Here is a 27,642-nt window from a genome sequence, read left to right as displayed (position 1 = left end):
CCAAAACTCTGGAACTCCCTCCCCAGACAGACTCACCTGTCCCCTTCTGTTGTCTTCCACCACTGGTAAAGACTTTATTTCTTTTGATGTTACCTCAGTGATCCCTCCTTCCTGCCCTGTGTTTTTGTAGTTGTTTTGTGTCTTTGTATTTGTAGCTTGGTTTTCATTGTTTTAATGAAGTGTTTTTGTTTGGTTTTAATAGTTTTTAAGATATGTTTTTATTGTGTATGTTTTTAGTCTGCTAGCTGTAGGCAGCCTCCTGACCCCTTTCTCCCTGGGTATGCCACCGGGATGAACTGCGTTGCTGTGTCTGCTTTTTGGCAGGCACAGCCTGCTGTTTTCAGTGGGGCGAAAAGCCCCATTTAAAAAACAAAAAGCCTTTAAAAGACTTTTTTCGAGCGTTCGGCAGTTGGGAAATGGGTTAGGAGGTGCTGCAGTGACACCTCCTCCCTGGCCGCCAACAGCTCAGGAACGGGCTGCTAATGATTCAAATGCACATAATGGTGAAGTATTTCCAGGTGATGCATGTCTTCCTGTTGCTCTTTGTATATGGCATTTTGCAGAGTTGCATAAGTATCAACTGAAGTATATGTTTTTTTGTTCACCAGTATCACTACTACCTCCTTCTTCTGTGATACCCTCATTTAAATCTCTGCTCTTTTTTATTTGGTGCCTGTTGGGAACTTTCCATTATAATTACCCAACATCTTCCATAAATGAGTTAATCTCAGGCTCAGATGAAGAACGCTTTTATCGCTTTTCCAAAGGGAATACTAGTTTTCTAAGAAGGGAAGAGGGCATAACTTTCAAATTGCATATAATTTTTAAAAATTCAGCTTAAAATAGGGTGCACTGCAACAGAATATAGTAAAATTAGCCATGCTATATATGCTGCTGCCATTTCTTGGTAGGCCTCAGGGCTTCTGCATCTGCACACACTGAAAGAAATTTGGTTATCTAGGAGCAGCTTCTAGGAGCTGACAAGTCCCCACATGTAAGCAGAAGCAATCTCCTACTTTTCTAGATCCAAGAAAAGGGAGCCAGTGTGGTGTAGTGATTAGAGTGTCTGCCATGGAAATTCCCTGGGTGGCTTTGGGCCAGTCATTCTCAGCCTCACCTACTTTACAGGGTTGTTGTGAGAATAAAATGGAGAAGAGGGGACTGATGTAAGCTGCTTTGAGTCCCCATTGTGGAGAAAAGCAGGATATAAATACCTAGAACAAATAAATATATTCAGATTTCCTGTGTAGCCTTACCTATTAAATTTATCCAGTGATAGGTGATAGAATGGATGCCTGTTAATTATATTAATTGAAGTTGCATATTGAAATCTGACAGTTTTGTAATTTTTGTAAACTGAATGACACATGCCCTAATCCAAGGCTTAGAACTTTAATCTTTTCTTTTATAGGTAAATATGCAGAAGATATATTTGGTGAACTTTTCAATGAGGCGCATAGTTTTTCCTTCAGAGTGAACTCCTTACAAGAACGTGTGGACCGTTTGTCTGTCAGTGTTACACAACTTGATCCGAAGGAAGAAGAACGTAAGTTGCTTCATGGTTTTTGAATAAATGTGTAACATTTATGTCTTATGAATAATACAGGGAGGGTATGGTTTCTATTTGTATATAAGCATCTTCTCTTATATGAGACCCCCCAAAAAATTATCGATCAGTTTTCACTAATGATCTTTAAATGTAGATTGCTATAGTTCTTGTTGTTGACAAACTGCCCATTTTCAGATATGTTTGTAGGGTGTTTATCTCCAAAATCATGATGTTTTAAATATATGTAATAATACAACTAAGGGTGAAATCTCAATCCCCTGTTTTGCTCATATAACACTAAAGCTTGAACAATGGGTATTTTCAAAGGATTAGCAGCAAGCAGGGAGGAATGCTTAACTCTCTTTTCACAGATTGTTCCTGCACATCTTTGTTCTACTCTTCTCTCCCATGGCCATTTTCCTTATCTCCGACCCAGGCTCCAAGCAGGAGGAATAGGGAAAAATCCCTCTTTAGGAGGAAAACACCCTGGAAGTAGCATTTGCAAGGGAGAATCAGTAGGCTCGGGTTAGGGGTTAAGCATCCCACCCTCTCTCTGTCAGCTCTCCCCTGAAAGTAGCCTGCCCTGCTTTTCTTTTGTTTGAGCAAATGCTGGGAACATTGCTTTGTCAAGTCAAGTTCAGCCCAAAGAATCCTATGACACCTTACTTTAATATATCACTCATTGGTGTCTTCTGATAAAGCTAGATAAAATGCACTATAATGTCTGCTTCTGTGAAACCTACAAAAGAAACTTATTAGCTTTATACTGAAGATAAATGGCTTTTAACAGCAGATCTGAATCTGTCTAATCAGTGTTCAAACAGAATAGTAAATCCTACTGAGTTGCTTTTCAAAGCTCAGAGTCCTAATTTTTATGATGACATAATGTGTGGGTTTTGTTCCAGATTGGGACCTGTTCATTCCATAAAGGTAGAGGTAGTGCCCTGTGCAAGCCAGGTTATTCCTGACCCATGGAGTGATGTCACATCCCAACATTTACTAGGCAGACTATGTTTACGGGGTGGTTTGCCATTGCCTTCCGCAGTCGTCTACACTTTACCCCCAGCAAGCTGGGTACTCATTTTACCGACCTCGGAAGGATGGAAGGCTGAGTCAACCTTGAGCTGGCTACCTGAAACTGACTTTCGTTGGGATCGAACTCAGGTCATGAGCAGAGCTTGGACTGCAGTACTGCAGCTTACCACTCTGCGCCACGGGGCTCCTTTGCAGACATATAGAAGAGAATTTTTCAAGACATGGTTCAGTATTGCTCAGGCTGCTATCAATAAGCCAGTTCTTTCATTTAGAAATATGCGCACTCTACAAAATTACAAGTATTTATAACATACACACAAAATTGCCAATTCTTGCCCTTGGATCTCAGCCATGGGTAGGAACACCCTTGTCATGTATGCAGAAAGCACTAAGGGCCACTCTGGAAATGCATTAGCACCAACTGCAAGGCTTCAGCTAATTTTCATCTTCAGTCCTCATCATATCAAGTTATGTGACTGTGGTAGTGGACAAGTTCCATCTCTCTAGAGAGGAATTAAAACTGTGATGTTTCTTTGTCCTAAATATTAGAAGTCCTGATTCATTTTGATAAAATAATGAGAGAATTACAGAAGTGGACACTGAGAATGTCATTTTCAGGTCTTTTGGCTCTTCAATAGATTTGCAGATTTCTCTGCCTCTATGACGGCAAGAAATACCTTGGTAGGGGGAAGTTTAGAAATTGAGAAATGAATTTGAATCAGCCTTATGACAAGTCAGACCAATGGGTTCATCTAAAACGGCATATTTAGGTTGGTAATAGCTCTCCAAAGCATCAGGCTGTTGTTTCTCTAGTTGGCAGACAGGCAGACTAGGAGTCTGCCCAGACTCTGACATCTGGGCAGTAAACAAGACATTCTGGTATATGCAAGACCTGAGGGATGTTGTTTGTTGAGAAGTTTTGTCTTAAAGATATTACTGCAAAATTCAGAGCCAAATTAAATTAGGTTGGGATCATGATTGAATTCCCCTTCTCTATTAAATAAATAGAAGACCAATTTGGATTCTGGTTAGAGCACCAGGTGGAAGGATTTTAATACTCTTTCCTCCCCCACCTGAACTTTTTCCAGTTTAAATAGTCCCCATGGAGGTGTTATTTGCCATGGAAGAAAATATACATTTTCTCTACTAGGCAAATAGCACCTCCAGGGGCATGGATTTACATTGGGAAAAGGGTTGATTCTCCCCACCCCCATTGCCATGCTCCCAACAGAAAGCAGGCTTCTTCCCCAGCTGTTTATAAAAGTTTAACAAGGTGAGAGATTTGATCATGGATCTCTGCTGCCTCGTCTAATTTGGCAGACTAGATGAATGAATCTTGAGAGAACAAAGTAAAGAGGAAGCTGGTACCTTGTGCCCATATATGAATGGACATAGCCAATATGTGTGTGTGTGGGGTGGGGGAGTGAGTGTGATAGCCCTATCCCCACTTATGACCAGGCATGTTCATCCCATTATCCCCCGTATGGAGGACATATGGGGATGGTACGTACCTGCATACAAGTTATGTGTGGGTAGTCCCCATCCCCATGATCAAACATCATTCTCAATTATGGGGACAGGTGTCATAAACCTACTCAACCACTGTGGTCTTCTTCAGAGGGCCTGCTTCAAGTCCCCCCCACCTTCAGAGATTAGGCAGGTGGAAACCTGGGAGAGGGCCTTCTGAATAGTGGCAAAAACTGTGGATCTCTCTCCTCAGGGTGATTTGCCTGTCCCTTTCTGTTGCCATTTTCTGCCAGCGGGTGAAGACTTTTTTTGTTTCACTTGGTATTCCCTTAGTGATCCCTCTTTCCTCCCCAATGTTTTAACTGTTGTTTTTACCCTTTGTACTTATTTTAACCTCTGGTTTTAACTTGTTTTAATGATCTTTTTGTGTGCTGGTTTGAATACCGTATATACTCGCATATAAGACAAGTTTTTCAGCCCCAAAAAAGGGTTTTAAACCAGCTACAACTAGTTATCTCTAGTAACTTCTAATTTCCCTTGCTTTTTCTATTTCTATCCCTCTCACCTCTTCTTAGAAATTTAAATAGTTTTATATATCTCTGTATCTTATATTTATATCCAAATCAGGCATACAATTAAACTATAGCCCATTTATTTATTCATTTATCTATTTGTACTCTTGAGCTTTGGTTTTATTGTTTTATTGTGCTCTATATATTCTTATATTTCTACATTTTATTATGGGCCTTGGTCTTACTGTTTTATCGCTGTAAATTTTGAAACTTGAGTACTTTTATATACATATATATATTTATCCTATTTTAACCTTACTTATTAATTTTTTTAGTAGTATAGATCTCATCATTAATTTTACTAGTAATTTTGGCACCCCTCATGTTCTCTAAAATGAGTCGAAAAAGAGGTTTCCCCTCTGATTCTGATACTGAAAACCTCCCTTTTAGTAAGCAAAGCAAGATGGATGATTTTTTTTATACCTATTAACACCACTAATAGGTTTAACGTGCTGCAGGACTTGCCTACTGAGTTGTCTTCTAACCCCATTGCCCCTGATGCTCAGGAGAGTACACCATTTAGCCCAAGCTTTGCCTTTACCCCTAAGATATCCTCAAATGTTGGCAACCCCCAAGCTTGCATACAGGAGGAGAACGGAAATACTGACCAGTATGACACCTTAAGTCTGTTAGCCTCACAGACATTTCTTATTTCCAAAACCCTCCAGAAGATCTATGACAAATTGGATATTTTGGAAATACAACTCTCACGCTTAAACTCCCCTGATCTTGCACCAAAACGTTCCCATCAGGAAAACAATCTTCCTGCACCTATGCACAGAACCCCACTTTTTCGAAGGCATGGAGTACAAAGGTCCCACTATCCTAATCACCCTACCCTTATCCCTGATAGCTTCAGGATCTCTTTAAGCATACGTTCTTACCAGGGGCGTGTTATAAGCTGGCATGGGAAATGGCGAATTAAAGAGCATTTAGCATTCTTATTGCACTGCCACCCAAGTGATATTGACTTGAAATACTTTGATAGACTCCCAGGATTATTAAGTGAACATCGTCTGTCCCTTACTTTTTATTCCCCCCGTATCCCAGCGCTGATCCTTGAAAATCAGGACCGACTAATGGCATTCAGCATTTTCCCCAAAGAATCCTTTCGCACAACAACAATAGCACCTCTGCTCTCATCTAAGATCCCTCCCAAGCCCCTCTTTAAAAAATCAACTAAATTTGCTCCCCAAAACCAGGCTGAGTCTCACAAGGTTGATAAGCCTTTAATAGATCTGTCTCCAACTAGTTTAAAGAATGCCTCCCCAGTTGATTCAAAGCTAAAATTCATGTACCGTAAATCAAGCCTACCACCAGATTCTAGATGCTCTCTGCTCCAGCCATGTAACCCGGTTGATGATATACTCGAAATGGAGGATGCAAAACTAATTAGTTCTTTTCGCATTCTCCCAACAAAGGAACAAAACAATATAATAATGAGGCTAGGGAACCTTAAAGATAACCTTACCCAGATTAAGTCAGCACAGGCCCATTTACCCCCTTTTAAACCAAGGGTACCTTCCCTTTCTACTAGAACTGAGCACCAACCAAATTCCAAACACACGGTTGATATGACTCCTGACTTAGTAAGCCAGCCAGCCCAAGAGTCTGACCTATTTCAAGGCAATGCCCCGGTTCCTCTGGAACCAACCATAATAGTGTGTCCTTTAATAGGCATAGTACAAAAGATAGCTCATACAGATTCTCACAATCGAAAACAGATCACACAAATCCCTGATGAACAAACCAGGGCCCCTACAGAGTATACAATACAATTAAGTATGGAATATATAAAATGTACCATATTTTGGGATTAAACAAAAGGTTAAAATAAAGGATTAAAATAATCTAACCATCCAGCCAGACTGTGATATGATAAACAATGATAATCGTGATCATTGACCAGTCTCTAGATAAACCACATCACAGCAGCAACTTGAAATATTAGGCAGGCTTCAAATTTGTTTGGAATGGGAAAACCCCCAGGATCAGACGTAAAGTATTACAGGATGAAAAGGCTAGAGGTGGAGTGGCCTTACAAATTAGAAACTTTATTATCAAGCGGCTGATCTAGTCTGGATTACAGAAAGGATAAAAATTCCAAATCAGAGCCTGCTAAAACTGGAGAGGGGTGAAATGAAAGAAGTATTGCATTATCAACTTTGGAAGACAACAAAAGGCACTGGATACTCTACTAAACATACAATTAAGGATGGCTTAATGAAATCATGAATGAAAAATAAAAGGAGGCTTAGCCCATTACAGGAGGCCTGTTGCGCAGAGTGGTAAAATGCACTACTGCATTCCAAGCTCTGCTCACGACCTGAGTTCAATCCCGACAGAAGTTGGTTTCATGTAGCTGGCTCAAGGTTGACTCAGCCTTCCAGCCTTCCGAGGTCGGTAAAATGAGTACCCAGCTTGCAGGGGGTAAAGGGAAGATGACTGTGGAAAGGCACTGGCAAACCACCCCATAAACAAAGTCTGCCTAGGAAAAATTGGGATGTGATGTCACTCCATGGGTCAGGAATGACCCGGTGCTTGCGCGGGGGATCTTTATCTTCTTTTAACCTAGCCCATCACCGTTAATGTCTCCAGTTGAAGCATATTACAATATAGCAGAAAGGAAACTTCTGGATTATATAACATACCAAGACATGATCTATACAGGTGGACAAATTAAAAACTGGGATACAATAAAAAGAGAGAAAAACAGATTGGCTAACGTATTCCTAGCTGGTCTTGAGAATAAGAAAAAACTGTTATACAGAAGGCAAATTTAGAGAATTTACCAATTTTGAAAAGTTGATTGAGAAAAGTAAAGACCATCTTTTGGGCAAATATATACAAACTGTTATTGAAATACAAAACAGAAACAGAACAAGTAAAACCATGTATGGTCAAGTGGATGCAGAATTTTGGAGAAGAAATATCTATGCAACAATGGGAGCATCTCTGGACTAAAGCGATAAAATTCACTGCAAGTCAGAGCCTGAGAGAGAATTGGTATAAACTGTTTTTTCAATGGTATATCACTCCCAAGGATATCAGTAAGATGAATAAGAGTTCTAATGGACATTGCTGGAAATGCAGAGAGGCAGATGGAACCTTTATTCACACATGGTGGTCTTGTAAGAAGATAAAAAAAATCTGGATTGAAGTACACAGGGAAATCCAAAAATCTTGAAGATTAATTTTCCTTTGGTTCCTAAAACTATGTTATTACGAATTCTACCACCACTATTTGGCAAAAATGTGGAAGTCTTCAGATTACTGCTGCAAGGGTGGTCATTGCCATCAAATGGAAGTTGGAAGAAGTACCTAGAACAGAAGACTGGCTAGACAAACCAGCAGAATATGCAGTGATGGCCAAGCTGACGAATCTTGTGAATAAAAGACCCATGGAAGAGTTCGAGAAAAATTGGAAATTGTATTATGATTGGCTCTTAAACTGTGTAATTAAATGTCAAATAGTTTTTAAATAGCTATAGAGATGGCATTGAGGTGTAGATAAGCTTATGAATTTGCAAAGTGGCAGTAATAATGAATAAAATGCAGGAAATTTAACTAATTTTTCTGATTTTTATTAGAATAGAATTAACACCCAAAAAATGAATGATGAAACAACTAAAGCTAATTTTTATCATTAGGATATGCTTTATTTACCATATATAATAGACATGTTAAGATAGTTTGAAGAGTATAATGATCTATGCATTAGTAATAATAAGGCTAAAATGTGGTTAACTTTCTTTTTATATTCTATCATTAATAAAATTGTTTAAAAGTTGGAAGATGAGAAACAGTATAGATTCACCCAGACTAACCTAGGGAACCTTTTTTCTGCCAAGGGCCATTTGGATATTTATAACATAATTCGTGGGCCATACAAAATTATCAACTTAAAAATTAGCCTCTGCTGTCCCCAGCTGGGCCCAAGAGATTCAGGCAGGGCAGCAAACACAAGACGGAGTGAGCAACAAGCTGCTCCGGGCTTGTAGGCGAAGGAACCCAGTCCAGTAATGCCCCGATCCGGCACTTTCCCACCCTACGCGTCTTTTGCAGGACTTAGAGGGGAAAGAACCAGAAGGGAGAGGGGGTACCGACCAAGCCCCAAGCAGGCAGCTGCCCAGAAAACCCCCATACAGGCAAACAGGCAGGCATCGAACCGGTGGCGCATTCGCCCACCTGGTAGCACAGGATGGTCTGTTGCACCAGACGGGCATAGCCATCCAGCCGCATGCCGGAGTTGCTCCTGCTCCGCATTGTTGGGGCCAGATTCTACAGCCGGCTCCTGCTACCATCACCTGCAGGGATGAAATGAGGATACACTAGCTAAGAACTCGCCCCCATGCATTCTGGCCCTGCCCCCTTTAATCCCTCCATTGCCGCCACTTCCGCCCCCAGCCCTCTTGTAGTACAGAGGGAATACATTTCTCCACGGGCCGGGTGGGAAAGGGTTAACACAGTTTCTTGGGTGGTCCTAGCAGCTCCATAGCTAATGACTCTTCTGCAAGGGGGAAAGAAGGTTCCTTTTCTCGGCAAAACAAGCTCACATCCGCCTTGAATAGAGGCTATTCCTGTCCGCAGGAGGGGGTGGATTGCCAGTCTTAGATCCTTCTGAGCTAGAGATCTGCCAGGACCCACGAAGGGCCAGACCAAATGATTTTGCGGGCCTTATACGGCCCACGGGCCTGACGTTCCCCACCCTTGGATTAGAGGATGTTATTGTGCTTATGACCTGTTGGTCCACAAGCATAAAGAATGGAAAAAAGGAAAAGAATTTGTATTGTACTTTTTGTATTGTATTGTTTTGTACTGTAAAGTTTTGTATTGTTCTTAATGTTAATTCATGAAAAATTAATTTTAAAAAAACCACTCAGTTGCTCCATGTTGCTCCAAACATTGTGGTGGTGGGGGGTGGGCTCTTCTGGATTTTCCGGCTGTTGAGCCCAATGAAGGGGCAAATGGGCTCGCCTGCACTTGTTTCCAGTGGTGAAAACAGTGCAGGAGGGAAGCCTAAATCCCTCTTTTCCCACTTGCAGTGTTAGAGGAGACCCAATAGAAAGGCCCATCTATTTTAACATAGGCCATATTGTATTGTGGCAGACCAATGCTGTTTCCCACTATATTATTTCAGTCTTGTCTGTGGCTTATAGTATTATACAGTCTTCAAGAATGTTTTTGAGCATCTACAGTGCAATACTATGCAGAGTTACTCCATTCTAAGATCATTGAAATCAGTTTGCTTAGACTGGAGTAACTCTGCATGGGTTTGCACTGTAAGTTCAGAACTCTCAGCCCTTATATCCCCCAAACAATAGATTTAAAACTATGCTGCTCAAGATCAGTGGATCAAAGAGCTTCTAAGGGATAAAGTAAAGTAAGTTCAGAAGGCTTTCAGAGGGAAGAAATCTCAAAAACAGATATTAAATATAGTAAAAATAATCTAAAAATAGCTTGTAAATGCACTAGTCATGTAAAATATATCTGATAACGGAACAAAAAGTGTCCCAAGGTCCCACCCGGGAAAGATACTTTTCATGAATTGTGATAAGCAGAAGACATTCCACAGTTGAGTTTTCTGCTCAATGAAATCTTTTTTCTGTTGTAGAGTAGAGAATTGTGGAGTAGAGACCCTGAAAGAGAATGAATCTTATGTGCTAATATAGAATAAAATATTGCATAAAATTAATATACTGGGCAGTCAAGGCTACTTTGCAAAACTGGGATTACTGCCAGATAGAAACTGCTATAGTGCATGCTTCAACAGATATTAAAGCCCATTGGCCCTACCTTGCCTTTTCTCCAGGCTTACTGTTCTTGTTAATAGCTGTATTAGCAGTAATAGTTATTGCTCTTATTTGAAATTTGTATATCAGTATTTAAATCCTGAGTGTCATAGCATTTTCTAGTTTGCATGTTCATAATTTTTAACATTTTAATTGTTATTTATTGTTTTAAGTAAGCTGGTTAACTATAAGAACCTAAGAAGAGCCCTGCTGGATCAGTCCAGTGATCCATCTAGTCTAGCATGCTGTTTCACACAGCAGCCAACCAGCTACCCTGGAGGGCCAAAAAACCAGGGCACATAGGCCAAAGCCTTCCCCTGATGTTGCTTCCTAGCATTCAGCAGTTTACTGGCTCTGAATGTGGAGGTTCCTGTGGAGGTTCCCTTTACTAGCCATGGCTAGTAGCCATTGATAGACCTATCCTCCATGAATCTATCTAACCCCCTTTTAAAGCCATCTATGTATGTGGCCATCACTACCTCCACTGGCAGTGAATTCCACAATTTAATTACTTGTTGAATAAAGAAGTAAACCTTTTTATCTGTCCAGTACCTACTGCCATCAACGTCATTGGGTCCCCTTAAGTTCCAGTATTATGGGAGAGGGAGAAAAAGCTCCCTTTCTGTATCCCATGCATAATTTAATATATCTCTATCATGTCCCCCCTTAGCTTTCTTTTTTTCTAAACTACAAAATCCCAAACCCTCCAGCCTTTCCTTGTAGGAAAAGTGTCCCAACCCCTTGATTGTATTGTTTGCTTTCTTCTATACTTTCTTCAGCTCTGCAATATCCTTTTAGAGATCTGGCAACCAGAACTGTACGTAGTATTCCAAATGAAGTTGCACCATGGCTCTATACAAGGGAATTACAATATTTGCCATATTATTCTCAGTCCCTTTCCTAATAACCCCTTAATATTGAGTTTGCCCTTTTCACTGCTGCCACTCACTGGGTCAACATTTTCATTGAACTATTCACTATAACCCCAAGATCTCTTTCAATCTTGGTCTTAACCAGACCAACAATTTCTGTGTACAATTTTTTTCCTACGGTAAAGCAATTTTCCAAAGTCCTTTTTCTTCCCCAACATCATCTGTAACACTGGTCATCTAAATGTTAATGTCCCTTTCAGTCTCATTACAGGATATAACAATGAGGAAAGCTTTCAGAAGCTCCACTACTCAAGATCAGCAGCTCTTTGACCGTAAGACTCTTCCAATTCCACTGCAAGAGACTTATGATATATGTGAACAGCCTCCTCCACTCAACATACTTACACCTTACAGGTAAGTGTGGGGGGAAAAAATGAAGTGTTTTATATTTTGCAATGGTCATTAATGAATCTTTGAGTATTTATTTGTCTCCCACCTTTCTTGCTGAGACTCGATGCAGAATACAAAATTAAAAAAATGCAGTCATAAAGCATAGTCATCCAGTGAACAATGCAATTGGACTGGTATTACAGAATTACTAAGCAATGTGAACCCTGACGGCCTAGACAAGGATTAATGGAATTAGGAAGGTAGAAGACAGTGCACTAAAAGTAAGATGATACCTAGAATAATTATTGCAGTGGACTACAATCCTGTTCCATTATGAAGGTGCCCTGTTCTCTGGATTGTTCAATTCTACTACAGCTCTAATCCCTTTCTAAAAGTAGCTCTAATCAATGAAAGAGTCTAATTTTAAGGTAACGGTCCCCTGTGCAAGCACCAGGTCATTCTTGACCCATGGGGGTGATGTCACATCCTTATATTTTCTAGGCAGACTTTGTTTACGGGGTGGTTTGCCAGTCATCTTCCCTTTACCCCCAGCAAGCTGGGTACTCATTTTACCAACCTCGGAAGAATGGAAAGCTGAGTCAACCTTGAGCCGGCTACCTGAAACCGACTTCTGTCGGGATCGAACTCAGGTCGTGAGCAGAGCTTTGGTCTGCATTACTGCAGCTTACCACTCTGCGCCACGGGGCTCCTAGTCTAATTTTAGAAGTGGATTAATTATCAGGAGTGACAGAATCAGATCCTTGTGACTTAACTGTTATGGATTTTGTTTCCAGTGGTCACTAGGTTAAATAGTTACTCTAGGGTTATATTTGTTTGAACATTCAAGGTACCTGCCTTGTGGTAACTTTTGTTCTTCATTAAGAGACTCATTGCGAGTGTGTAATTGTCTGCTTCACTGGAGCAAGCACGTGTGCTTGTGCTAGTGGCTGGCTTTGGTTCCTAGGATTTAAATAAGTAGGAAATATATCTCTTGCAGGTGTGTGGTCTTGTAGCATGTATTTTCTTTTACCTTGTTCTTTTAACCCCAGAAATGAAAACTCAATCCAAACTACAAAGAGAATTCCATACTTTCCAGTGTTTTATTTATGTTAGAATATAGCCTTGGTCTGAGTCTTGGATAATTGTAGAAAAGTGTCTTTGAGAATATGCAGAGATCATTTTCTTCATCACAGCTGTAATTCATCTCTTCATGATAGATGGTGTAGCTCAAAACAGGCCTGAGCCTGAATCTCTTAGAAATCAAACACTATTCCTGTCTTTCTTGCCAGCATATCATATAATTAGAGAATAGTTCTTTGCCTTACAACAAACTCTCTTGGTTTTCCTGTCTCTCATGCTGCAGCTTTTTACAGAGTACATTCTTTCACACCTCTCCATTATTCCCCACACTCCAGCTTCATTTGTATCAAGCGTGGCTGCTCAGTGAAGAAATGGCAGTGACACATTACTGTTACCACTGTATCATTAGTAAACTTTATGCTAATTTACAGTGCATCTCAAATATCACTGTGTCCACCTGGACTAGTAGGTTAGACAAAAGATTTCCCCTTCCAATAGAGTGATTGAAAGCTGCAAGGAATAGTATTTGGAAAGCAAGCTGTAAACAATTACAAAACAAGATCTTAAATGAGGATTGGTCCTTAGTGTTAGTGTTTAAAGGCACAAATCGTAAATGTTTACCTCGCTTTTTCCAGATACCTTTTAACAGAACTTTTTCCTTGCCAGACTATTTCCGCTGGTTAGAAATCCATAAATTTATACAAACGTTCTTATTGACAAGGTGAAATGCCTTAGACTCAGCCAATATGCAAGGGAGGTTCAATAACATTATTGCAGAAGAACCCAAATGCCCATTTTATCCAGATGAAATAGACTCCCAAGCCCACATTGTTTTAGTATGTTCACAAAATAATACTACACAAAATAAGTATATTACTCCCTGGATAAAACAGCTAATGACACTTTCTGAGAAGCGGATACTGCGTTATCTGCTGTCAAGTAGATCAGTGAATTGCGTGAGAGATGTGACAACTTTTATCTCTATAGTGTCAAAAAATTTTTTTTTCATATCCTCCCCCCTTTTAAAAGTGTGAAATGGTAGATGAATAGCCAATGGCTGTTAAAGCTAGGGAAAGGTAATATTCACTGCCAGGTAGTAGCCCTTTTTCCCATGGCCCCAGAATTACCATAAACCAACCTTGGCTTCCATGGCTAGCAGCTTCTTTAGGTTGTAGAACTTGGTGTTTGGCTGTGATTATGTTTTATATGTTATTCTGGGAAGAAAGTATAATGTTACATTTCAGGGGGAATAAAGAATAATTGCTCTGTCTGTTTGGAATAGCATTCATAGCCCTGTCCATCCTTCAAGCTCCTCTTCAAACATGTCCAATTAAAAAACTTGGATGCAGTGGGCATCATGAGGAGTGCTATTTTCAAATGGATTTATAAGCCCATGGAAAAACAGATATGAAGAATGTAGACAGTGGCTTAAAGATTTCTTCCAGATCCTGCACTTTGCAATATGCCTTGTCATGATTTCATCATTAACGTCTAGTTTTTACTTGTTTTCCTGAGAGGTGCTTTATTGTAGATGGCATTTTCTTAGAAATTGAAATAGGCATCCACTGGCCCTTATGATAAGGCACTATTAAATTATGCACAATAAGTAATTACCATGGCTGTGCTGTCATTTGGGGAATTTGTAGCAATCTCTTGGTCTAATGCAGCCTTTGCTGTTAAAGAAATATCCTTCCTTCATTTGGAGGTGCAAGACCTACAATCTGTTTGCTGCTATATGCTTTCCAAGGAAGCCAAGTCTATTTACCAATAAAATGTTGATAGATAACCCTTGTATTTAGTCATTTAATATTTTCTTGAACCATAGAGATGATGGAAAAGAGGGTTTGAAGTTTTACACCAATCCTTCATATTTCTTTGATCTTTGGAAAGAGAAGATGTTGCAAGATACAGAAGACAAAAGAAAAGAAAAAAGAAAGCAGAAGGTATTATGCTTCTTGATTGTGACCTTGAAGGTTGTTCTTTTATTCAGAAAGTTTGAACACTTAATAGAGTTAATTTTGAAATCTTTTCTGTCATGCAACTGTACATCTTTAGGAATAAAATGCTTCTTAAATTTAAGAAGCTGCTTTATACTAGCCCTCCGCTGTCAACCCTGACTGGCTACAGTACTCCAGAGTTTCAGGAAGAGGCCTTTCCCAGCCCCCTGTATGATTTCTTGCCTAGCAGGAGATGGAAGAGATTAAACATAGACTCTGTAGAACACCTTTTCTTCAATATGGGCAGTTAACATAATAATTATAGAACATTGTAAACCTGTGTTTGTGTGTTATGAAATTGTACTGATAAGCACTGTTCTGTATCTTGAATTATGCTTCTGTTATAATTAAGATTTTTGTCTTGTGGTATGGCAGACCTCACTGTAGTTTTCTGAACATAACTGTTTCAGTTGCCAGTTTGTCTTTGTGTTCTTTTTTAGCAGAAGAATTTAGATCGTCCTCATGAACCGGAAAAAGTGCCGCGGGCTCCCCATGACAGACGGAGAGAGTGGCAGAAGCTAGCCCAGGGTCCAGAACTTGCTGAAGATGATGCGAGTCTCTTACATAAGCACATTGAAGTTGCTAATGGCCCTGCGTCACATTTTGAGACAAGGTGTTCTTTTGGGGGTTTTTTTGGTCCCATCTTTTTTTAATAGCTGATCATTGTGCATATGTGGCATAGCCTAAGGTTCTTGTTTGTATATCACAATTATAAAACCGTAATGATGAGTCACTTTCTGGAAAGATATTTAAAGCTTTTCCTAGGGTTAAAATGAAGTTTTAAGCCATATTTTGAATTGTTTTATCCCACAGATACAGTATTAAAAGAGCATTGTCACGTGCCAAACCCGGTTCTGCGTCTCTTCATAACCTACTAGTTTTTTTCACACGTTTTCCCTGATTCAGTCTATGGCTTTTCAAGCTCCACTTTCACCAATCCCTATTACCCTTCCCTGTTGGTGGTTATCACTGGATGCACCTTTGGGGGAGCCTCTCCAAGGTCCAAATGGGTTGCTCCTTGCCCACGTATGCCTGAGATGGGCCCGTTGGACCTTCCCACACCACCTGCTGCATCTGTAATTCCTCCTGTGTTGATCAGCTTCTTCTTGCTTCCTTCAGTATGTTCCTTTGCCATTGCTGTTTCAGAGCTGTAGAATCATCATTACATTGTATTTTGGATTTGAAATACTGAACCTGTCACAATTTACTTATTATTGTTTTTTTCTATGTTAGCATAGTTTAGCACAGACTGATATACCAAATATTACTGACCATTTCATACTACAACTACTTCTCTTGCTGGGTATATATTAGAGCAACCCAATGTTTTTTGCCAATTTCTTTGAGATATTTAAGGAATGAAAGTAAAAGGAGAGATAATATAATTAATTAATATAATCTGGGCTTGGGATTTGTTTTTATTCAGACCTCAGGCATATGTGGAACATATGGATGGACCTTATTCCCTTTCTGCATTGCCATACAGCCAGATGACCGAACTACTGAATAGGGCAGAGGAACGCGTATTAGTAAGACCACATGAGCCACCCCCACCCCCACCAATGCATGGAGGTGGAGATGTTAAACCCATTCCACCGTGCGTCAGGTATGAAACACTGATATTAGCAGTGCATGAGATATTTGCTGTAAATGTATACACAGAAAGAAAAATATTCCCATGATAGGTCTTTGTTTTAGAAAAGTAACATATCAGAATCAGGAATGTACAAAATGCATATTTACCAGGGATTTTGATGTATCATTGTTGTGACTTCAAACTTTCGAGAATGCTTTTGTTTGAAAAGAATAGTTCAGATGTCCTGTTTGAGCCTACAAAATTATTTGTATTAGCATTTTAATGATCCTGGACTTCAAGAAATACTAGAACATTTGTTGGATATGATGCACATTCCAACACGTAGTTGCCAACTACATTTGTTCAGCACATATAGAGATTATTTGTGTCCCATTTCTAAAGTTTTACTTATTCTGTATTTCAAAAGGATTGTCAGCATGGTTTTATCGCCCAAGTTGCTCCTTTTCAGCTCTCTCTGTAGGCCACATGACAGAACATTTTCCAGTGTATTTATAAAAGGTGAAAGTTTATATAAGACCACTGAAGTTGTCAGCTTGTTTAGAAATGTGAGAGCTTACAGGAGAGTGGCCGAAGCATTACTGTCTATTTTTGCACTAACATTCTAAAGATTTCTAGTACTGATATTAAAAATGTAAAAGAATACCATTTATGCATGAATACTGGCTCATCTTCACCCTTCTGGTTGTAACCCCTTGCAATGTCTTTTATTTTAGCTCCACCTCAGGTTTGATTGAAAATCGCCCTCAGTCACCTGCTACAGGCAGAACACCCGTGTTTGTGAGTCCTACACCACCACCCCCGCCTCCACCCCTTCCATCTGCTTTGTCTACTTCTTCATTAAGATCTGCGATGACCTCCACTCCTCCCCCTCCAGTGCCACCGCCTCCACCTCCCCCAACAGCTGCTTTGCAAGCTCCAGCTGTTCCACCACCTCCAGCCCCACTCCAGATCGCTCCTGGAGTTCTTCATCCGGCTCCTCCTCCAATTGCACCTCCTTTAGCACAACCCTCCCCTCCAGTCACTAGAGCTGCCCAAGTGTGTGAAACCGTTCTAGTTCCACAAGGTGAAATGCAAGGACTTCCTCCTCCACCGCCGCCACCTCCACTGCCACCTCCTGGCATTCGACCCTCATCACCAGTCACAGCGCTCTCTCACCCTCCCACAACCATTGTTCCTGGCCCTCATGTTCCAATAATGCCTCCATCCCCACCGTCTCAAGTCACTCCTGCTTCTGAACCCAAACGCCACCCATCAACACTACCTGTCATCAGTGATGCCAGAAGTGTCCTCCTGGAAGCAATACGAAAAGGTATCAGTGCATTGATTAGCAGTATTATTCATTTAATGCAAATATTCTTTTGACAGGTTTAATATTGTTAATTATTTCTGGCAAGGGTATTTCAGACACTTCACTGAGTTGTATTCTGTAAAACAACCAGATAGATTATTTTCCAGTTCAGCTTCTTGTCTGCTGGTAGAACTCAGAAGTTAAATGATTCCATGAAAATGTTAGCTAGAGAAGCGTACACATGAGAAAACAGTTTGGCATGTTATTATATGTAAGTGAGATTATATAAGTATCCTGTATACATATTCCTAAACATCTCATTTAAATTGAGCCCCAGTGATTAAGAAATTCAGTAGCACCACTGAAGCTCTTGATAAATCCATCATACTTGAGGTTATTTGCCTCAAGGCTTTCCCCATACTAATCTGCAAATTGTCTAACTAATCAGTGAGTTGAAGATAGTGTTTGGCCACCTTTTTAACATGGGTTGTGCAAGGTAATATGACTTTTGTTATGTCAATCTTTTGACATTACATACAGGAAAGAACTGGAGCTAGGATTGTAAGGAGCAGTTGCAGGAAAGGCTGTATCAGCTGAAACCTACCAAAAGAGAGAAGCTAAAAAGGATAATAGTTAGTTTGTATTCTGCTTTGTATATACACTGCAAAACCCCAGCATTTGAGCTAAGGGCTTGTTCAGAGTTTTAGGGATGCATGGTATTCTCCATGCAAACTAGAGAACAATTTTGTTAGATAAACAGCTGGTGGTGTGGGAATCTGTATCACTGACTCAAAGCCTAGTTTTTAATGGCAGTTCCAAGTAAATTTCATAGCAAAAATTGGTATATATACTGAAAGAGTCATTGAAATACTCTCTATCATTAACTTACTCTAAAATGATCCAAAAAGCTGTTCTCTTGTTTTACCAAAACTGAGTTGCTGCAGTTAACTTCTTCCCACATGCAACTCTGGAAAATCTTTTTTTAAGTTGACTTTTAAAGCCTGGCACCAACATTCCTTAATGATTGCCTCCTTCCATATGAACCTACCGGTACAAGCCAGTCATCTTTGGAGGCCCTGCTTTGGTTGCTCCCACCATCTGAAGCTAGACAGTGCCTTCTTGGTCATGGCACCAATACTTTGGAACTCTGTCGCCTGGGAGATTCATCTGTCTCCCTCTACCAGTTTCTTTTGCCAGCAGGTGAAGACTTCCTTGTTTCATCTGGCATACCCCCTGTAATGGTTACTGGCCCTCCTTCTGGTGTTGTTTGTGTTTTAATTGAATTATATGTTTAATGTTTCTTAAATGGAAAACATTTTAATGCATTAATAAAGAGGGGTTGGTAGCTGATGCATTAAAATGTTTTCCATATGTTACATTGCTATATTGTTGAATTTAGGATTCTAATAAAAGATAATGAAAAGGCCAGAAGGAGGGTTATAGTATTCCTTAAAATTACCTAATGCATTTGGAATTATTGTTAATCTTTCATATCTTACAGTAAAGGCCCTTGAATAGTTATTTCAGTTAGCAGAAGTATTAGTGGCTATTTCCTGACTTCCACTTACGTTGAAAGACATCACACTTTAAAGTAAAAGAAACTCTTTTTATGAGGGAAAAGTAAATAATTCAATGTACTTGTTTAGAACTGCTATTTTTATTCCTTTAACAAGACAAATCTACATGCATCCACTTGAAAAGATTTAAAAATTAGTAATGGATGAAATCCCCTTGCCTTGAATCACTTGCCCCACCCAAAGAAACACAGGTTAAAAGCAACGTTCTTTCTTTTAAAAAATCACAATATTATTAACTTATGAGAAAATTATTATCTGATGCAAGGGAGCTCACTTCAGAGTATAGTTGAATGTTATGAGCTGGGTGAATTTATGTTTTGAACCCATTATTTTCAGACTTTAACTCCATAATTATCCCAAAAAATATTTTTCAATAATTGGGTCTTAAAAGGATTCTCGGGGATAGTTCTTTTTTTGACCCTTGCTACAGTTCACTGTGCTCCCCAAATGCTGTTTTGTGTGGATTTAGGTGGATGTGTGCACTAAGGAACAGCGTGGGATGCTGTAAGGCAAAAAATTGATCCAGTGGATGAAGGTGAATTTGGATTCAGCCTTGTGATGTCGTTCCCTTCCTTATATGTGTATGCTACATGGAAAACTTGCTTATAGTGAACATTTGTTTATACCAAGCTAACTGTAATAACACAGTAGTAATTGTGCTTCGTGGAACAAATTATATGCAATGCCATCCCCTGATACAAATCTGTGGATGCCACTGCTATTTTAAAGCCTAATGAGGCAATTTTAAAAAGCAGTCAGGGTCCAAATCTGATTGGGGCCCACAGTTTAGTGGGATGAGTTGTCACCTCCCCCACACACACCTTTTCAAGTGCGGAAACAGCTGCTCAGGGGGATAAGAGCACCTCATCCAACCATCCTGCAGGCCTTCATGGTATTTTTAAATAATCCCATTAGGCTTTAAAGTGGCAGTGGGATCCATGGGTCTTTGACCTGAAAGTATTCTCTAATACTGATATAAAATAAACCAAGTGAGCTTGTGCTTGCGTGTGTGACACATAAAACATGCACACTACCACTATTTTCCTTATTCTTTAGGTATTCAGTTGCGAAAAGTTGAAGAGCAACGTGAACAAGAAGCTAAACATGAGCGTGTTGAGAATGATGTTGCCACCATATTGTCTCGTCGTATTGCTGTGGAATATAGTGATTCTGAAGACGACTCGGAGTTTGATGAAGTTGATTGGTTGGAGTAGAATGGATATATACTACAAAACTGAATGCTGATGTCCATTGTGGTGCTTGTTCTTTGAAAATGTTTGGTCATTTCTAGTATTTTCTTTATATAATCCATGTTTTTCTACTTTTCGGTTCACAGAATGTTAGCACATCTTTGAAACTAAATGTTTTGCAGTGATACAGCTCTTTGAAAGAGCATAATTTGTTCCAGTAGAACCACTAAGTATTAAGCATGGGCAGCTGTTGGTAGAGTAGCAGATTAAATTTTTTGGCATATCTTTAACTGTGCACTTTGTGAATTTTAAGTTATGAAGGCGATTAAAACTGAAGTTTCAAGGGCAGCTGTATGTACTAATGAGCCTTACTACACTGTTGATGATTCAAAAACGGGAAAAGAGGGTATGCTCCATCAAGCTCTGCAATTTCCTGTGATATCCACAGAACCCAAGCTGGAGAAAAACTTGATGGATTGTACCCTAGCTTATTATGTTTCCACTAACTGTTCTAGCAGTACTGGACCCACTGGAAGAAAAAGAAATGAGGGTCTTTGTGGAGTTTTATCGTTGTTTTTATTAAATAATTATGGCCTTATTTGAATGTTTTGAGATTTTTCTCCCCTCTTCCCTGGTACCTATTGTGTGATACTATTTTGCCTGCTTAAGAGTTTGATTTCCATTTACCCACCCTGTGTAACTTATGTAACTGTTAGAAATAGCAGTTTGATTTAAATAAATGATTTGTTTTAAGTGTTCCTAGCTGTTGATTTTCCCCCCAGCACACAGTCACCTTAAACTCAGAGCATTAATTTAAAAAACAATTGGGGGGGGGGGGGTTAAATAAATTGCATTACCTTGGTAACTTTACTTGGTTTACAAAAAGCTCCCTATTTCTGTAGTTTCCATATCCAGAAATAAATGTTTGTGTTTGTATTTTGAATTATTTGATAATGCATTTATAAATGCCTCTTTGCAGCAAAGGATCTCCTTTTATCATCTCTCCATAATGAAGCTGGGGGTCCAGCAGAGGGGAAGCTGATCTCCATGTAATAGTCCATTTGTAGTCCTTTCTGTTCTTTCACTGGTCCTCTTATACTTGATGCATCAGCGCAAATTCTCTAAACTTAGTTTACTTCAGCAGCACATGTGGCAACCAAACTTTCCTCAAGTTTTGATACTACATTGAATTCTTTCATTTAGACCTACACTCTATCAAACTATTTCCAAGTCGCACTGACAGTTGACTCTGATTATTTCACAGTTCTGCTCATTTTTTTCTCCATTCACTGCCATTCACACATTGGGGACTGCACTTGCGCAGGCCTGCCACAGAAAGAATTTCTTTAGCTTCTCAGACCTAGATAGGGAGCGCCGGATCTACCACTCTTTTCCCGCCGAAGTGACTTGTCACAGCAGACTAGCACCCCCTTTTCCTCAGTTCTTTAATTTGCCTGACGAGAAAGCTCCTACAAGAGAACAAAAATTACAGAGCTCACTGTGGCAGGAGGGAGGGATGTGTGCCTGCACCGAAGACAACGAACAACAGTTACAGGTAAGTGCAACTCTGTTTTCATCTTTGGTCTTCTGTGCAGTCCCACATTGGGAGATTGTATAGCTACTCATCTGGAGGAGGACATGGAGCTCTCAGTCAAACAATGAATTAGGACTGCTCTCCCTACAGCAGCATCTCGTCTAGCATTGATGGCATAGTGGCTAATGAAGGTGTCAGGTGAAGACCACATCGCAGCTCTACAAATCTGGAGCGAGACCCATTTTTTAAAGGCAGCTGATGAAGCCTGTTCTCTAGTGGAGTGCACTCGAAGGGATCGAGGACACAGTGTTCAAGCATTCTTGTAACTCAGCTGGATACTTTGAACAATCCATCTAGATAAAGACTGGGAAGAAGCAGACTGACCAAGCTTAGGCCCAGAAAAACGTGATTTTCAATACTCTGGTACGTTGAAGGTAATACAATAAAGCTCTCTTCACATCTACCATGTGTATGGTCTCCTCAGCATCAGACTGAGGGTTGGGGGGTGGGAACTGGAAGTGATGGCACATGATCTAAATCGGGCGGGGAACCTTTTCTCTGCCAAGGGCCATTTGGATATTTACAACATCATTCGCGGGCAATACAAAATTATCAACTTAAAAATTAGCCAACCAAGCCCCAAGCAGGCAGGTGCCCCAAATGATCCCCCCAGCACGGGTAAGCAAGCAGGCAGGCATCCAACCAATGGCGCACTCGCCCACCTGGTGGCACAGAATGGTCTGTTGCATTAGCCGGGTGTAGCCATCCAGCCACACACTGGATTTGCTCCTGCTCCGCATGGTTGGGGCCGAATTCTACAGCCGAGCCTGCTACCTTTGCCTGCAGGGGTGAAATGAGAACACACTGGCTAAGAACTCGCTCCCCCCCACGTGCTTTCTGGCCCTGCCCCATTTAACCCCTCCATTGTTGCCACTTCTGCCCCCAGTCCACTTGTATTACAGAGGGAATCGTTTCTCCACAGCCCGGGTGGGAAAGGGTTAACAGTTTCTTTGGTGGTCCTAGCAGCTCCATAGCTAGCAACTCTTCTACGCGGGGGGTGGGGGGAAGGTTCCTTTTCTCAGCAAAACAAACTCACATCCACCTTGAATAGAGGCTATTCCTGTCTGCCGGAAGGGGCAGATCGCCAGTCTTAGATCCTTCTGAGCTAGAGATCTGCCAGTACCCATGAAGGGCCAGATCAAATGATTTCGCGGGCCTTAAACGGCCCCCGGGCCTGACGTTCCCCACCCCTGATCTAAATGATCATGATCCTTTGGTAGAAACCCATCTCGAAAAATGTTCCCATTTCTAAGCAAAAGAAGCTTAGATGGTCTTCTGGAGTTTAAAATCACTTTCAACACTTTATCAGATAGCTCTACGGGGGAGGGTTGAGCAGCCATGCCGTGAGACGCAGCTTGCTCGGCTCTTGATGAAGGGGTTGTCCGACTAGAAACAGGTCAGGTTCTGTCGGTAGATGAATAAATCTGCTGTTGGCCAGTCTCATAAGGTTGGAGATCCACACCTGTCAATTCCAGAATGGTTCTACCAGTATGCAATGTGTTGTTTAAGCCTCTATGTGGACCAGAGTTCTGTTTATTAAGGGCATAGGGGAAAACACATAAAACATGGCTCCCTCCCACGGAATGAGAAAGGCATCCCTCAATGAAAGGGGGTCGTGACCTGCCCTAGAACAGAAGTGAGGAGCCTTTGTGTTCTTGGAGGTGGCAAAAAGGTCCACTGTTGAAAATCCCCACCTGTGGAAAATTGGTAAAATGCGATCCCAATTGAGGGACCACTCGTGTTGATGACAGAACACCGTGCTCAGGGTGTCCGCCATATAATTCTTTATCCCAGTTATGTGAACGGCCTGAAGGGAAATGTTGTGATGTAAAGCCCACTTCTAAATCCTTCCTGCCTCCTCGCAGAGGTTGAGGAGGACTGTACCACCCTGCCTGTTTACATAATGCATGGTGGTGGTGGTGTCTGTTTGGATAAGCACATTCTTGTTGCGTAGTGTGCCTGTAAAAGAAGAGCATAATGAATAGCTCTAAGTTCCAATAGGTTAATGTGTAAGGAAGACTCATGCTCCTTTCACACACCCTTCACGGTAAAACTGCTACAGCTCTCCCCATCCTAGCAGTGAGGCATCAGAAGTGACTGTAATGTCTGGTGTAAATACCCCAAACTTCACACTGAGATTTAAATGGTTGTTATTGGTCCACCAGCCCATGGTCTGAATGATAGGCCTGGGAATTGAAAACCGATTGTGGGTGAGTCATAGGATTGAATACTCTAACAAACCAATTCTGCAAGGGCCTCGTGAAGTCTAGCATAAGGGACCACTGCAATTGTGGAGGCCATTTGACCCAGTAAGGTCTGAATTTGTAAGGCAGAACGGTACCTGTTAAACCAGGGGTGGGGAACCTTTTTCCTGCCAAGGGCCATTTGCACATTTATGACATCATTCAGGGGCCATACCAGGTGTAGATCTCCCAGTGGGGGGGGAAGAGGCGAGGGTTGCCAGGTCTCCAGCCACCACCTGGAGGTTGGCAACCCCAGGGGAGGCCACACAGAGAAGGCCTGCAGGGTGCCCCCACTTCCCCCTCCCAGGCGGAAGGGCAGCCAGCAGTGGGCCCGAGCAAACGAGGTGCCAGGGGGGCGCAGCCCACAGTTGATCGGCAAAGGAGGAAGGAAAACAGAAAGAGGAAAAGGGAGGGAGGGAGAAAGGGGGAAAAAGGGAGAAAGAAATGGAGAGAGAGGGAGAAAGAAAGAAAAGTACGGAGGGAGACAAAGACAGAAAAAGAGGGAGAAAAAGGAGAAAGTGACAGAAAAAGAGGAAGAAAAGAGAGAAAAGCCTCCCCCCCACACACACACATACCCCCGTGCACGCTGGCCCCACACGACCAGGCCCTAGCCTCTGCTGCCCACACACACACCCGGCGGCGCACAGAGCCCCGCACGACCGGGGCCCAGTCTCCATGCCCTCCCCAGAGTCCACAAAAGGGCCCCCCCCAAAGCCCAATCGGCTCCTGCGTGCATGCTTTGCCGCCGGGAGCCACCAGCCTCTTTCCCTCTCCCTCTCGCTGCTCAACAGCCAACAGTCGGCAAGAGGAGGTCCAAAGGGCGCCGCAGTGCCGCTGTAAGCCGTGGCGCCAGGAACACCCTCTGGGAGGGCCGGCCTGCGCCCCGCCTCTGCAGCAGGGCCCCGAAGCTCCCGAGGGCCACAAAAAATGTCCTCGGGGGCCGTATACGGCCCCCGGGCCTGAGGTTCCCCACCCCTGTGTTAAACTGAAAACCCCTGGCCAGACTTTTAAGTTTTTTGGCACAGTGTCCCTATCAATCTTTTCAGATTCACAGCAAGCAGAGGTACTCCAAACCTCATTCTTCAGCTCCTTGACCTCAGTCTCCAAAAGGACAATCTCAAAAGGCAAGGACAAGACTCCAAGGCATAGTGGCCAGTGTTCATCTGATGTCTAGATAATTGAGATCCCTCAGACATTGCTACTTTGGCCAGAGATCTCTGTTCCTCTGGTAGGACATCAATGTAGTTGGACATTTCCCCCCACAGGAAAAGTTATAGGAGCTTGCGAATATAAGGGAAACAAAATCTCCTTGGGTTTAGGATTAGATGCCTTAATATCAAATTCGAATGCTTTCGCAATGCCCGTCATCTGCTCCAAGAAATGACCAACATCATCACTGGGCAGGACTGGAAGAGGATCCCCAACAGCATCATTTGGAGATGGTTCTGATGCTTCCTCTGATCCTAGCTTGCAATGGAGCATTTGGCCATCCTGATCCAATTCAGATCCATTCACAAGCGCAGTCCCCAATGTGGGACTGCATAGAAGACCAAAGATGAAATGTTGCTTATATGTCCTTAAGTGTGTATAAACACTGCCAGCTTAAAATGGTTCAATTGTCCTTCCCCATCCTCAAAGAATTCTGAGAAATCTGATCTATGAGGAGGGGGGGGTTAAGATATGCATAAGAGAGAATTCTCAGAACTGTTATCAAATGACAGTTCCCAATGCCATATATTTAAAGTGGTATAAAAGGCCAAAATATTGTAAGTGTAGACTATGTCTGTTTAGGATGGGTTCTCTGCCCAAACAGCCACTTAGGGCACCATAATGAGAAGGGGCGCAAACATTCCTGCAGCTCCATTTGCTTCCAGCTGACAGCAGTATGGTAGGAAGTAGCAGGCATGGCTTCTAGCCTCCTGTCACCAGGCTGGGTCTGAGCTGAACCTCTGTGGTGCCACTTTGGGGGCAGTAAAAGATCTTGAGCCAGCCCTATTTGTTGGCTTCGGTTTCTGTAGTAGTTTCAAGCTGTCCTCTACTTCCCCTCACATTTTCATATCTTGGAGGGTTTGGGGGCATTTCCCTCCCATAATGAGATGCTCCTCCTCCCCCGATTCATATTTGGCTACTTTTTCATGCCTTCATAATCTCAAAGCTGTACTGCTCCAGTGGATTGGTCCTTGGACTGCAGAGATATATCCTGCTGGAAATACAAAAATACCAAACCTCCAGGATCATAGCCTTCCTATAGCCTTTGATGAACAATTCTACATTAAACTTCAAAATTTTACTGTTTGGGTGGTGTCTGTCTTTGTGAACATGACTGAAGTATTCTTTGTAACTCTCAAGCATGAGCAGCAGGGAGAAGGGTCGTCTGCTCTCCCTGTCCATCTGGAGGAAATCATATTAGAGTCTAAACTAATAATTATGGAATTACATCTGTAATGGATCCTTCCTCCATTAAGCCACCCTAAGCTTCTTTGGCACAATGCAAATGTATTCGATGGAGCTATCAAGTAAGCTCCAGTAAGTTAGAGCCATGACTCTTAGAAATCCCCCCTCGTCCCACTAAGGTCAATGGCAGCTTGAACTGAACCAAAAGCAAGTGATTCTACGCACAGAATGGATGGAGGTGAAGGAGGTCATGTGAAAAAGTGTACAGGGATTGCAGTTCACTGGCCCAGGCTTTTGGAACCTGAGTGAGTTAGATAATTTTAGCATAACATTTACATTATTTTTCAAATCTTTGTGATGGTAAATAGAATACAATGTATTTTGTATATTGATGGATTGTATTTGATAGTTTCACAAAGAAATGTTGTCCCTGGCCTGCTGCATTTTTAAAAAAAGAGCTAACTGAAATGACAGCCAATGCAATATTTCAGTGAGTTTGTTTGGCCTACTTCATTCCTTGACTGAGGAAGCAGCAGCTATTCAGTGGGAATCAATTCACCACACCAACCAGAAATAATACAATTGCTTAATTCTTTAATAAGCCATGCTATGAAAACTCGCTAGCTTCAGTTGAATTTACCCAATCCCTGAGTGCTTTCTCTGAACATTAATCATAATTAAGGATTGTTGCCACCCACAAATCCCTGCCCCTTGGAGAATGAGAGCTGTTTTGTGTGTGTGTGTTTTTTTTGTGGCGATTCATTTTCACTCACTTTCCTTCCCCCCCCTTTTTATATAAACAGTGAAATAGTGGTTTTGTCCACAAGCCATGTGTGTCTATATTTGATGCAACCGTTTTGAAGCAGATAGAAGAGCAAAAAAGGTCAACACATAAATCAATGCAGAATAATTTAAGGCCCTGTTTAATCTGACATCACAAAATAAATTAGAACTTAATTTAACAATCTGTGTAGGAAGGCAATGCAACTGACAACTTGAGAATGA

The 27,642-nt window shown here is 41.4% G+C and overlaps 1 protein-coding gene across 2 annotated transcripts in view; it reads left to right on the top strand.

Moving 5' to 3' along the window:
- The window catches only part of WASF1 (WASP family member 1), a 43,091-nt gene extending 22,212 nt beyond the window's left edge, over nucleotides 1-20,879 (top strand). The window contains exons 2-8 of one of the 2 annotated variants that reach the window (XM_056856780.1): nucleotides 1,412-1,546; nucleotides 11,548-11,701; nucleotides 14,583-14,700; nucleotides 15,198-15,367; nucleotides 16,181-16,360; nucleotides 17,065-17,660; nucleotides 20,273-20,879. In XM_056856780.1, the coding sequence (XP_056712758.1) occupies nucleotides 1,412-1,546; nucleotides 11,548-11,701; nucleotides 14,583-14,700; nucleotides 15,198-15,367; nucleotides 16,181-16,360; nucleotides 17,065-17,660; nucleotides 20,273-20,430 (1,511 nt within the window). In that variant the 3' untranslated portion in view covers nucleotides 20,431-20,879. Of the gene's footprint in view, nucleotides 1-1,411; nucleotides 1,547-11,547; nucleotides 11,702-14,582; nucleotides 14,701-15,194; nucleotides 15,368-16,180; nucleotides 16,361-17,064; nucleotides 17,661-20,272 lie in introns of both variants that reach the window. The other variant, XM_056856779.1, reaches the window with a different exon arrangement.
- The last annotated feature ends 6,763 nt before the right edge of the window (nucleotides 20,880-27,642 follow it).

Source organism: Euleptes europaea, chromosome 10, assembly GCF_029931775.1.
Source record: "Euleptes europaea isolate rEulEur1 chromosome 10, rEulEur1.hap1, whole genome shotgun sequence".
NCBI lineage: Eukaryota > Metazoa > Chordata > Lepidosauria > Squamata > Sphaerodactylidae > Euleptes > Euleptes europaea.
Note: the sequence above shows the minus strand (reverse complement) of the source record. Positions and strands in the feature narration are given on the sequence as shown.